This window comes from Echiichthys vipera, assembly GCF_963691815.1.
Source record: "Echiichthys vipera genome assembly, chromosome: 14".
In the NCBI taxonomy this organism is placed as follows: Eukaryota; Metazoa; Chordata; class Actinopteri; order Perciformes; family Trachinidae; genus Echiichthys; species Echiichthys vipera.
Genome location: NC_139839.1, coordinates 23,575,829 through 23,589,133, shown reverse-complemented (window position 1 = coordinate 23,589,133; position 13,305 = coordinate 23,575,829). Strand labels below are relative to the sequence as shown.

Genomic DNA, 13,305 nt, shown 5'->3' with positions numbered 1-13,305 from the left:
GCGCCGCCGGATCCTGTTTGGGAAAGCCGTGTGTCACGTGACACCCTGCGGCGCGCTCCGCTGTGCACCTGCAGAGAGCCGCGGAGAAGGAGGAGGAGTGGAGTTTGGATGCCTCGGTCGAGCCGGACTGCTGCTTTTCACTCGAACTCAGCACAAGTTACCCGACCAAGTTTCACTGAAGAAGTGTTGGAATAGCTGGACCAGGAATGGAGCTTCCTTCATGCCGCCTGTGCTGTGTACTGTTGAGCCTGTTTGCAGGTAAGTTTCCACACACCAACTGACGGTTAGCTACTTTGGTTCTAATGGGTTTTTTTTCACAGAAACGGCGGCGAGTCTCTGGTCAGCCGTGTAACAATAACCGCTGACGTTAACACCGAAACTTGCCCGCTTCCATAAGTTAAAAATGCTCAAATGTGACGTTGTAATAATACCTTAAGTCAGTATGGTTGACATTTAATTGGCCCGGTGGTCAAGCAAACCACACTTGACGACACTTAAAACAATTTGCTCCGAGTTAACGTCTAACTCCGACCCAAGGTCAGTTTCGTTAGCGAGCACACCAGAACAAGCGTCCCGGGGAAAACACAATTAAATGGTTACGGTGTAAACTTTTTTGCTTTAGGTTATATGTAAAATAATTACTAACGTGGCTTTTTTTAAGGCACGTTGTCCGTATTAGAAAGAGAGGACTAGGGCAGAAAGAAATCCAAAGAATCGCCATCAGATAATCAAAGTTTGCTCTGCTAGCGTTATTTCATGCATAGGCCTCCATTTGATCTCAATACACAACAACGTGACTGGTTTGGTTTATATGTGTGTCAGATGAGCCGTAGTCTACTGTATTGGGGTTCGTTTTTACACTACAAGTATAGAGCAAAAGCGAAGATGATTGTATGGATGTTAACCGATACCAACAGTCTGGGTATGCTTTCCGTGTGGTGTCTTTTGGTTTATTGTCCGGAGGTTAACACAATAGCTTGATCCGCTCTTAAACCTGTGGCTCCAGGTCTTCAGAGTGCGGCCCTTTTTGTCTGCCATCTGCCAGCAGTGCTGACCCCCCTTCTCCAATCCAGATCCCCAACTATCACATGTAACTTAACCACATGTTTGCTCCTGATGACAGCTTTGGTTGTGTTGGTGTCAGTGACTTAATCAAACGTTTCAATGCCCAGACCCTTGTTTGATGAAAGTTTAGTCCTGGTGACCCTCACCTCACAGGCCTGTCTGTTGATTCTGTTGTCGTGTAGATAACAGTGGGGGCTGTGAAACCTTTCATCAGAGGAGTTATTCTTAAACAGTCCTTGCTCTGTTAACTCATAGTTAATGATTTAAAGGTGGAATTGAGAGATGTTCTTCATTTGACTGGGAACCTCTTTAAAGGACAAGGAGCCAAGTGATATATTCTAACTCTAGTTTGGGAACCACTCATTTTCCATTCTTTCACATTTTCTATTCAAAGCATAATGCAGCTGACATCTTAACTGGTTATGTGGATAAGAATAGCGCAGGTCAAAAGTTAATTTGTGGTTTGTTCTGTTAGTGTCATCAGAGCAAGTAGAAACGTTGCTAACATGAGTGATGTATTCATTAAAATCCCATAATGTTAGTTATTCATCTTAAATGTCTGTGAGTATCAAATTACCACTGATGTTTTGTCGTAGCATATGCATGACTTTTTGCATATGGGTGTGGCTTTCTTGGAATTTACACTGAAACTAGCAGCTCTCTCCTCCCACTCCAAACAATAATGTGAAACTTTTGCCACATATCATGACAGTAATTTTAATATATTGAGCTTCTGATGGGAAGCCACAGAGCCATGTTCAGAGTAATGACATTCCAGTCTGCTGCTAAGTGAGGAACCTAATGTGATGAACAAGTGCTTTGTTTAGGTTCATCTAGCACGTCTCTCCATGTAAAAGCTGGGGCATTGAGTGTAATCTAAAGTTTGTATATAGTGTGTTGTTTAGCCTGCTTTTGTCTAATGCTTCACATTGTTTTGTGCACTGGTTTGGGCTCATTACCATCTTAATGGCACCGTGGCCTCGTCATTTGGGCGCTGTTCCACTTCAGCAGACAAGAACAGTATCCGCCTGACTCGTAGCATTCTTTTAACATGGCTTGATAATACACAATAATATGCAAACATCTCTTAAATGGCAAAATAACAAATGAGGTCTGTCTGCTCCATTTTCTTTGCTCTATTTGTCCATAAATACAATTGTAAGAGGGGATTTGAAATCCTTGAGGTTGTGGTCAATGATGAGGATTTAGAATCTGTATATGTGCAGACAGTATTCATCCAGCCTCACATCATGGGTCAAGTACACTAAACCATTCGAGGCAAGGAAAGGAAAAGGAGAATGTTTATACACACTGTAGTTGTGAAACTGCTGCTTTAAAAATTCTTTGTGGGGATGTTTTTTGATATGACACTGTTATCTGGAACCATGTACTGTAGGCTCTTACTCTTGATAATCACATCAGATGCTGGCACACACTAAACACTGACTCACGCAAAGGCGGACCCATGACAGCTTACTACACTTTCTACATATTTTCAAAGTTTATTTGAATGAAACAACTTAACCACCACAGTTTTAAAAATAAGACAATATGCTCACTCACTGCTCTAGTGACCCTGCTTCTTACATCTATCATCAATGAGCTTGTCCAAGAAACATTATATTGTCAATCATTAGACACTGTGGTTAGCCCCACCTGGCATATCTGTCCACTTCTTCCCTTTATTAATAGACATTTCTTGTTTTAGTCTGTACTCTATATAGGCTTGAGTCCTCGCACAGGACCTGAACAGTCATTTCCCCAACTAAAGTGTTGCAGGACTGGTCCTGGTGCCCCTCTCCACTGGCTGTTTGGGTCAAAAGTGAAGCCACTGACCCAGGGATAAACAGAAACCTAGTGAACCTGTGAGCATGCGCAGAACACAGTTACCTGATAAGCCTACAACCAAAAGCCCTGCCAAGAACTGGTTGCTTGGTTACCTTTTGAAAACAGAAATGCAGATCCAGGGAGTGTGCTTGTGTGTGTGCTCTGGTTGTTCTACAAAACTACCCTCCCCCTCGCTTGTATGTGTGTATTAGGTTGTCTTTTACAGCAGAAAAAGATCCCTGTTGTTTTTGCACAATAGCTGCTGAAGATGTATTGCATATTGTGATGCAATTGCGGTTTGATCAGTAAATCTTGTGAGGGGAACAAATATTATCACTCTTACAGCTGTGGTTGTATTGATGAGGTGTTGGGGTCCATGAAGAAGTAGTTACAACCAGAAAGATGGCTGGAGGCATGTTCACCACAGCCTGAGCCATTGTCATTGGCCCCACGCAGACAGTGATGACTTAAGGTCACATTCACTTGTCATGACCCAGCAGTCCAACACCACTACTGGCCTCCTGTTGGCTGAAACATGTTGCAGCCACAGTTTCACCTCCAAGCAAGCAGCCACCCGCTCTGCCCGGAGCCCCCTGTCCTTGGAAATGAAGCAGGAACATGTAGAATTGGATTACACTCCAGGGACACGGCTTTGTCCTCCACAGTCTGATGATGGAGACGACCGCACATGAATATTCACAGCCCTGGACGTTAATATTTTAGCATGCTAGCGTTGCACAAGCCCTGTGCCAACTCCTGTTCACCTTTATTGAGTGTGGAACACTGATCCCATCTTTACCTCGCCACATTACCCTACCTCTTCCCACTTTCCTCCCTCCATTTCATATTTGAATTACCGAATGAAGAAATAGCTGCCTGCTAGAGAATGAGTGAGAATGATTAATAATGCTGCTTGTTTCTGAGTCGTGTTAATGGCTGTTCAGCCACTCTGTATTCAGAGCTTGTTTCTTTTTCACAGGTAGGGACTAAAACTGCCTTCTGGGCTGCTGCCAATGCATTCTTGTAGGAAGTTATATTGGCAAGATTATGCGTGAATCCATTGGTCATAAAGTCAGTGTTACATTGACAGATATTTCAACTTTTTCTCTAACTTCTAGAACACTTTAGTCACAGTACTGGCTTACTGACAGCACCAGGGTCCCAAGAGCCATGGAAATGGTGTGCCTAATTTTGGAATAAATGTACCTCTGGGGCAGTTTTGCCTTAATGACACAAGTTAGTGGCTGATCAGGTTGTAAAGGTCATGCTTTAGTGTGACAGTTGGACCTAGGGAACCATGATATATTGGTTAGCTTGCATGCATGGTCAGATTACTTGTTTTGTCCGACCAACTGTCTAAAACTCGGAAGGTATTCAATTACCAATTATGTGAAAAGCAGCAAATTCTCTCTTATAAAGTCTGAACCTAGCAGTTTGCTTGTTTTTCTTGATAACTGACTTAAACGGCTAATTATGATTTTATTTTTAATTGCAATTTGCAGAATCATTTTCAACCCAATTCAATATTACGCTATTCCCTCAAAGATATAATATAATGCAATACCATGCATCAGACAGGATTCTTTGTTCCAGCAATCTGCCGTTCTTTCCTTGTAGTCTTCAGTGTTTCCCCTAGGATGGAGCTGTAGCAGCGAAGGTGAAGCACACGTGTGAGAAAATGTGTGAGCTCGCAAAGCGCGCCCTGCCGGGAAGGTTTCGGTCCCCTTTCAAAACATTGTTGCCAGACAACACAGCCCTGGAAATTAAAACGTGATTTGACAAAGAAGCGGTTATAAGTGACCTGTATCACCCAGTGTTCATTTTGACAGCCTTTTTAAATGAAGTCATAGTCTTGATGAAAATACAAATGCCATTTAACAGACTCTTATTTTAGTCTGATTTTTTCAACATTAGTTGATCACTGTATGTTCTCTATAGAGCAAACTAATTGTAACAGTGTTGCTGTTGATAAAATAACTAACATAATGTTTATGCTGTTACTTTAATGAAGGTATTGTAGCCTAACTAACTATATTGTTACTATATTGTCTGAGATGAAAGCTTTTGTATTTCAGTCACATGATTGCATTTTCTGTTACGTTACTTTGTGATACTCAAATTAAATTGCAGGAATGATAGTATCTGTAATCAGCAGACGGAGCATCGTTCTCAGCTGAACTTTAATCAGACGCCCCATTTCTATTTATTCCTGTCGGAAGTGCACAAGACATATACCTGATTTCCAGGCGCATATTTTAAAGCTTATTCCACATATTCTATGAATAAGTGTAGGCAGAGAGCGTCATTGAGATGCGATAGTCTGGCGCTTGCATGCTGTTAGGACACGGATGGAAATCAATCTCCTCTTGTCTTTTTTTTTAAAGAAGAAAGAAATATATATTGTTCTAATACAACATAACTCTTTAGGATTAAAATAATTCAACAGCAGTGATCAAATTCCTGAAGCGGCACACCTCCGCTGGCGGATGACTGTAGGGGAAACACTGCCTTGTGTCTAAAGAGAAAGAGCATACGAATCATTTATATGTGTAAGGAATGAGTTAGAAATGGTTTGTCTGCTCTAAGACCAGTTGTTGTTGAAAGTTGTAAGCTTTAGCATGTCCAGTCCACTAGTATAATGTTATTATCCACAGTAGTGGCCAAGCAAAACCAAGACCAAGGAGCAGATCATTTACTTACTACAGTAGTGTTTTGGGATTACAGGTTATATTTCAAAAAAGCCCTGTTCTTGTCATCCACAATGTAGTAGCTTCTCACTCTCTGCCAGCCCAGGACGCTGTCAGATTCAGTGTTAGAGTAGCAGCTCTGTCTGGCTCTTTATTGGATATTAGAAGTTCAATGTCCAACAACCCTAGCCAATGGTTCCTGGGATAGCAGTACATGTGTTCTCATCCTAAATCATGTTTCTTCTGAAATTGTAATATTAGAGGTGAACCAGATTGAACACAATCCAGTATTAAAGATAAGCAGCAAACTGTGTTAAGTCAGAATGAAATAACAATTTGACCATACATTTTCCCATATAATACTCAAAATACTTTGACTGACGAGCTTACATTTCAACACAAGAACAATGCTATGTATTTATTTATGTAGATTTAGCCTCAGTGTTTTAGCGCAGTATCATGTATGTGGCCATCGAGTGCATCTTAAAGACCTTTTTACAGGGTTCTTGTTTAAAAAGCAATTCAGCCAGAAGCATTAAAAGGTCAGACGGAGACCGTGTTTTCAACCAACTGCTGTTAACGTTCGCTGCTGGCTACAAATGAGAAGCCTGCCTTTGTTTGCCTCTGTCAGTAATCACAGGACCTACTGCTTCAAAAATTACTAAAGATTTTGAGTGGAAAATGTGATTGAAATTCTCAAAGTGCGTGCTGGACAGAGATTGTACTGAGCAAGGTATATTTCCTCTGCTGTCCATGTAGCCTAACCTATCAGTTAAAACAAGGTCGCAGTGGTGCTGATTGTCTCCGCTCTCTTGAATCAATCAGTCATCATCACTGTGTCACACTGTTAGGGCGATAAACATGCCCAAAACACATTTATCACGTAGCTGCTTGATGCCCAGTTCTGCAGCACCCACAACGCCCTCTGCTCCTAATGAGGAGCAATGGGCCCTGTGATAAATAAGCTGTTCGCTGTGATGATAATAATGCTTTTCATCTACCTCATATCTCAAATGAACATCTCCAGAATACATTTTTCTGAAGACAAACAGCATAGAAGCAGAGAGGATGCTGCACACCAGACAGTGAAGGAGATTTGAAGGATTTTGTTACAAAATGTTACAAAGTTATATTGCAATATATTCAACTTTTAAAAATGAAAGGTCTGGTATACTTAAGGTTGATCTATTTTTCTTAACAAACGTAAATATAGTGATGTTTGGAATTAAACAATGTTCCACAGCCAGTATCCGGTGCTTCCCCTTATGACTATGCATTCCATTTTTCTGCATAATATTCTCTCAGCATATCAGCTAGCCATCTCAGTGTGAGGATACACAGTGTGGCAGGCAGGTCCCCAGGGTGCTGCATCTGCAGGTGCTGGTGTGCTGCTTACCTGCTAGGCAGGTGTCAGCTCGGCTCTACACATGCTTGAACCTCTGTTAGATTATCTGTTGTGCAAAGTTAAAGAACCAGGCTTAGCTGTAGGCTACACAAGGGGGAAAACTCACTTTATCGTGTAAAACAGACCCGACAGTTTATTCTGACAACAAATCTTTTGTTGCTACCCCTGACTTTAATGGATGCGTCATTGTGGAGATAAGTGCTGTATATTGTATTGTGCATGTTGCATTATTATCAGTCAATATCCAGACATTGTCTTACACAGAGCAGAGTTGTGGGAAGATGATTATATTTTGTCCTCCAGCAGTAATCCCCCTCTCTCACCGCTAAGAACATTAGAGTTAATTGTGTGTCTAATCTTGAAAAATATTATGGCTCAGAAAATAAGGGACATAAGCAGAAGGTGGGGTGAATTTTGGGAGGAGGAGGAGGGGGTAAAGCAGCTGTTGAAGGAGCCATTTTTAGCACCTATCTCATTGAAAAACATTACACATTGTCCACTGCGGGTATGTTGAAAAAGGCAAATAAGTGTTGTCTGTAGAAAGCCTTTCTTGATTCAGTCCCACTCGATTTTGCTCCCTGTGGTGTTGATATTCAAGTTAGTCTTTGTCTGTCTTTGTCTGATGTTTAATCATTGTGCCAAATTATATATTTATGTTAATAACTCCTGTCCATAGAAAATAAGGGATTTGTTATGAGAAATGCCTGTTGCCGTGCACAAAATCCTATTTTGAACAATTTTACAGGGTTATGATTGCTTGTATTATAGATTTAAGAATTATATTACAGTGGTTGTGTAGGGAAATTTTAGGATGCTGGCCCAAATCTTGTTAGGAGCGTTAAAGGAATATTGATACAAAGTCACACAGAATTAGACCCAGAAAATCCCATTTCTTGTAACATTAGTTGCCTCTTAATCAGACTGATGCTAAACAGAAGCCAAAGACTGCAATGCAAATCCTTAGAATTTGGAATCTGTAAGGTCATTTTACTAAATGTAGGTTTTTGGCTAATGTTAACGCAACAGGCTATGCAACTGTATTTCTTTTGTACATTCTTTAGATGACAACCTCACTATTTCCCTGATGGGAACTGTGTCGGATATTATAAGATGCTATCAATATGTTTGCAGGTGTAGTAGTATGAAGAAAGGAAAGCTCCTGTATGGTCCGTCTGCAGCATCTTTGCAAAATGTCACTTATCTCTTTTACAAATATGAATGCAAGAGAACACTCAATTTCATGAAAGAGCATTACATGAGATTAGATTAGATGAAAGGTCTTTGATTCATGCAACGGGTAACACAATGTTCTTATTTTTGAACTAGTCAGTCATACAAACCAAAAAGTCACCCGTGTTACTTTAATGTTGAGGCAAGTTAGGAGAAAGACTTTGAGTGAAGTGCAAATGTATATTACACTGGCATCACCAGACTAATTTGCCAATTCATATTAGCCTTAACCTGACTATCGCCAGATGACTTTTGTTCTACCTTGCTTCTGTCTTGACACCGCCTAGCTCCACTCAATCATCTGGGATCGCTCCATAGCAGAGGGATTTCAAGGTCTGCAAAAAATGGTCAGGCCGACCAGGACCGCTGGGCGGGGTTTTATAGATGTGACGTAGCAGAGAAGCGACTCATTGGTTACGCCTAGGGTTGCAAGGCGCGAAAAATTTCCAGTAAATTCTTGAAAAGCTTTTCAGAAACTTTCCATGGGAAGTTACGCTAGGGAATTTTGGAAATATACATAATTGGAAATTGGGGGTAATTTAAACAAACTGTGTCGTATCCAAACATGAAAATAAACATTTTGTTTTGTCATAGGCAGACATCCATCATGTGGTATTTGCAAGGTAAAGTTTAATACCATACATTGAATATATTTACCCTATAATATCATCAGAGCATATAAGTGGAGCAGAGCGTGAGCGCGTGTGGAGTGTGAACAGGAGGATTTTGGATGGAGCACTGAGCCGATTTTTTTAAAAGTCGGCGTGTTGCCTTTATTTACCGTTCATCTGATAAATACAATGCTGCTTCAGGGGGTGTTTGTGACAGCGATGGCCTTAAGGTTAGAGAAGCGAGTTTGCGACTGGTGGGTCGTCTGTCCCCTGGATCGATAAATGTGGATGGGGAAAGGGAATAAGCAGCACTTACCCCTCCCTCATTACAACTACTGTGGTGCACTAAACCCCAATCTCTCCAGTGGAGCTGCTCAGTGTCCAGCAGATCAGAGTGTGGTTGTACTGGGCACCTTGCAGGTGTGAAAGTGTGACTGTGTGAATGTAATCAGGGTGTTCCTGAAAAAGAGAATTGCACTGCATGGCAGTTTTTGTCTGGTTCCCAGGCTAAATGTGTATTGTAGTAAATTTAAATTGGTCTTCACTACATTCAGATGACTTTCATTTACTCATTGTTTTTACAAACCAGGTGTCCGAAAAGATTTAGCATGCAATAAAACGGTCTTTCCCTGAAGTTATTACTCCTGGATTAGTGTTAGATATATAGGTATGATGGCCAGGACATCTGCTACAGTTCAGCATAGAAAAGGCTCAGCGCCTGAACCACAGCAAGGTCAGCAAGCTACAACAGACATTTAATTACTGTAGTGCATCTCGCCGCCATGTGAGGAAATCAGCAGCTGGCCCAGTGGCCCTCTAGAGAAATGAGATTGAACTGAAAATAGCTCTGTGACTGGCTGGTTTATGATGGTCAGAACCTACATTACTGCGCAACTTTAATCACAAGTGCTGCTGTTTTAATAAGCAGGCACACAGGGGCAACCAGGCTGCAGTTGTTGCTGGTACGTTCCTGGGGAACCAGCTGTTAAGTGTTCTAATGGAGGACATGTATAATTCATGGGCACACACAGAGCTGTGTGGCTGGCTTGCTCTCTTGCTGTCTTTCTCGGAGTGGCTGATAATTGGAAAGAGTAAACCCTCACCCCATCTCCAGTCCCACTGGAACAAACAGCGCCCAACTCTTTTCACTCTTGGGTAAACATCAACTCCACATTTAATCCCTCTGTGACAGGACATCTATCTGGTAGGAGTAAAAGGATGATTTATCAGCGACAGCTAGAGCTGTAAGACAACTAGAGTTGTAGATGCATGACCTGAGGACCTATAAAATCTAACTCTTATTAGTCAGCCATTAACGCGTTGGGCATTACTGTAACATCCCAAGAGCTTAAAAGACCTTATGAAAAAGATATGTGAATTTTGTTTGGATATGAAAAGTCCCTTCTTTCTTCCCTCTGCTGTAAAATGGGGAAAAAATAGCTGGAAACCCTTGACCGAGCTCTAAGTGAACAGATATCGGGCTAATGTAAGACACTGTGGGATGGGTTTATCAAACTGGACCAGAAATCTTGAACGGCTGTCAATACAAGCCCTAAACATCACCACAGCTTACTGTCAGCTCGCATCATGCAGTTTTCTGTCAGGATTCTACAGTTTCAAACACTACCCACATGGTTGTTGTTTATGTTCTTGTGTGCGAGCCATGCCACACAAGTGGATCAGTTGTCATAGTGCTGTGCCTCAGTCACTTTCCCTGAGATCACATACTGATCCAGGGTGCCCTATAAGCAGTATTTGGCTGCCTGTCCAGACTACTCCAGGGTCAGACCTTTTTAGATGTCATTAGGGCCATTAGGGAGTTTGCTTGTGTGGCAGTTTTCGGGCAAATGCACTTCACTACATCCACTAAACACTCAACAGCCAGGTGACCTTGCTGAATCTTTTTAAGGTGTCGGGCTATTTGTGAGTATGGGGTTTTTTTTGTTTGTTTTTTACTTTCTGACACATGTTAAATTAAATGTGATGTTGTTAGGATCATGGTAAAAACATGTTTTACAATATTGATCATAGGCCTCTCAGCCAATCATTAAAGGGATATGTTACTTTGACTGATGTAATGTTTCTACTGACATCAAACCTTAAACTGGATTTTCTTGTTTTTATCCTGAAAGATAGCATTTCCTTTTTCACATAGTATTATCAAATAACTTTAAGTTATAATCCTTTTACATGAACTCAAACCACATTTTTTAAGCTATTTGTGGGTGAAATGTGTACAGAAATAGCTATTCAATGTATTTACATTGTGTTGTAATGATCTCTCTATTGACTTTGTACCATTCAAGAACAAGTAGGTGCTCTGACTGTTGTTTTATATTCTTACTTCCTGTGTATTGATTGTGGTCACCTTGTGCCTACATTTTAACAATTATTTGACCCGTTTTATAATATAACATACAGTTTAAAGGAAAATTAGAGACTTTCTTTTACAGCAGTCTGACAAGCACTGACTGCTATCTATGTTGTTGCATTATGAGAGCGCAGCTCTGGGACCAGCTGGTATTATGTTCATGTTACTGGTCAGAATGTGTTGGTATTTGTGTTTTATCAGTATATAGTAACAGGAGGGTTATTTGGTGAGGTACACTATTATAAGCACTCCAGTTTCCATGACATGGACTTATTGTGTCACAATTTTTTTATTCTGTATTATTTTATAAAATCTAGTTTGGTGAAACATGTTTGTAAATCACATCCCATATGACCTACTCATAAATATGTTGGTTCGCAATACCTACAATGTGTGATAAGCTGTGTGAATGATTGCTTGTTTTTTTTATAGCCAGTATTAGCAACCAGAAGTTAAGATGTAAAACTTTAACTCCTTCATATTGAGGAGGATTCACAGGGAAAGCATGCAGCATGTAACCGCGTCACCATCGTATTTCATTGATATCAGCCTTACTGTTTACTATCTACTCTTTTTTTCATCATAAAGCTATAGTAATAAACCACACTTTCCATTACCACGGTAACCACAGGAGCCACCAAATAAGCTATAAGGAGAATTGCAGCTTTAAGGGCTTGATTGCTGCTTTATTTAACTGTCACTAAGAGAGAATATTACAGACTTTGCACTACAACCTGTTGACCTGTTTGTTTCTCGTTACTGTCGTCATAAGAAATAGATGAGGGGAGATGTTGGATGTGCAAGTGCTTTAAACATGGGTGGTTGGGCTTCTCATTGCATTCCTAGTGTCAGCTTTAATCTCCGGCACATTAAAAAATGGCACAGCTTCTGCTCTTTGATTCAGAAACAATTTCATGCTCTGGAGTCCAATTTAATGTGGGGACAACACATATATGTTGATGTACACTGTGTAATGTTTTCTAAAGGTGTTTGTGTCCAGTTTGCAGTGATTAGCCCTCTTTATAAGTTTTTTCATAATTTTTTTCTCAGATGCTTGGGTTGTTGAGATGGATCTAATCAGGGTAAAAATAAATTTACAAGCGCAACTAGAATCTTGAATCCCTTTTGAATCTAAGCTCCATGTCTTTAATGGGCTTACTGCATTTATTTCTACTGTCCAGACTTTGCACTTTTTTAGAGTATGACAAGCTTGATCTCATGCGCAGTTAAAGAACACAAAACAAACAAAATTGTAGGATCTCCTCTCCGTGCAGGATAGCTAAACTAGTGCAGCAGAGTTATTTTTAACACTCCCAATCGCATCATGTCATTTAACGTGGTATGTCGACTAGAGTGGTTGTTTTGAGCTTTCCCCTCATGTCTAGGCTGGTGCCAGTGTGAGCTGGAGGCATGAATAAACCCAGCAGTCTCGGTTAAGCTGTAACAACAACTGACAGTCTTCGCCTGCAGCTTCCTACAGGGCTCAACACTCAGGTGCATTTACTACACCTGCCTTCAAGAACCTCTGAGTGAAGAAGAGACTCCAGCCCTGAAACATCAGGCCCGTTTCACTGCCTGTGCTGGGAGAAAAAGAGAGGAAAGAAAAGGGATTATCCATCTTGTTATCATCTAACAGCAGTCTTATCTTGATGTCCTGCTGTAGTGTCTCCCCCACACAGAGGACAGGAAGGGGCCGTCTGTGTTGTTACACTTTCACAAAGACCTCATTCTGCCTGCCGGGAGTGCTTTGGACGGGATGAGAGGGTTTAGAGAGAAGGGATGTTATAAATGCATTTGAAAAGGAATTGATGTTTTAGCAGTTATTACAAAGTACTTTGTCAATACGTCATTTTTGTCCTCAGGGAGCTTTCAGTGGCAATCAGATACTGATGATACTGTTCACTGAAATTGGCTGTGTTGGTCCCTCAGCTATTGAAGGCACACTCTGGGCATAAAACACATATAGGACTGAGTATTTTCTACCAATGTCCAGAATACCACCATCCTAAAATGTCCTTCAGGCAGGGGACCTAATTTTAGACCAGAACCTAGAGGAAACAGTGTGAGCAAGGCAGACTCATTGACTGCCTCTCGGCCAATCTAGGTGAC

The 13,305-nt window shown here is 41.0% G+C and overlaps 1 protein-coding gene across 1 annotated transcript in view; it reads left to right on the top strand.

Moving 5' to 3' along the window:
• The first annotated feature begins 121 nt into the window (after positions 1-121).
• cxadr (CXADR Ig-like cell adhesion molecule) overlaps positions 122-13,305 on the top strand; it is a 39,905-nt gene continuing 26,721 nt past the window's right edge. Inside the window, exon 1 of the mRNA XM_083926529.1 lies at positions 122-258. Within this exon, the coding sequence (XP_083782655.1) occupies positions 207-258 (52 nt within the window). The 5' untranslated portion in view covers positions 122-206. The remainder of the gene's footprint in view (positions 259-13,305) is intronic.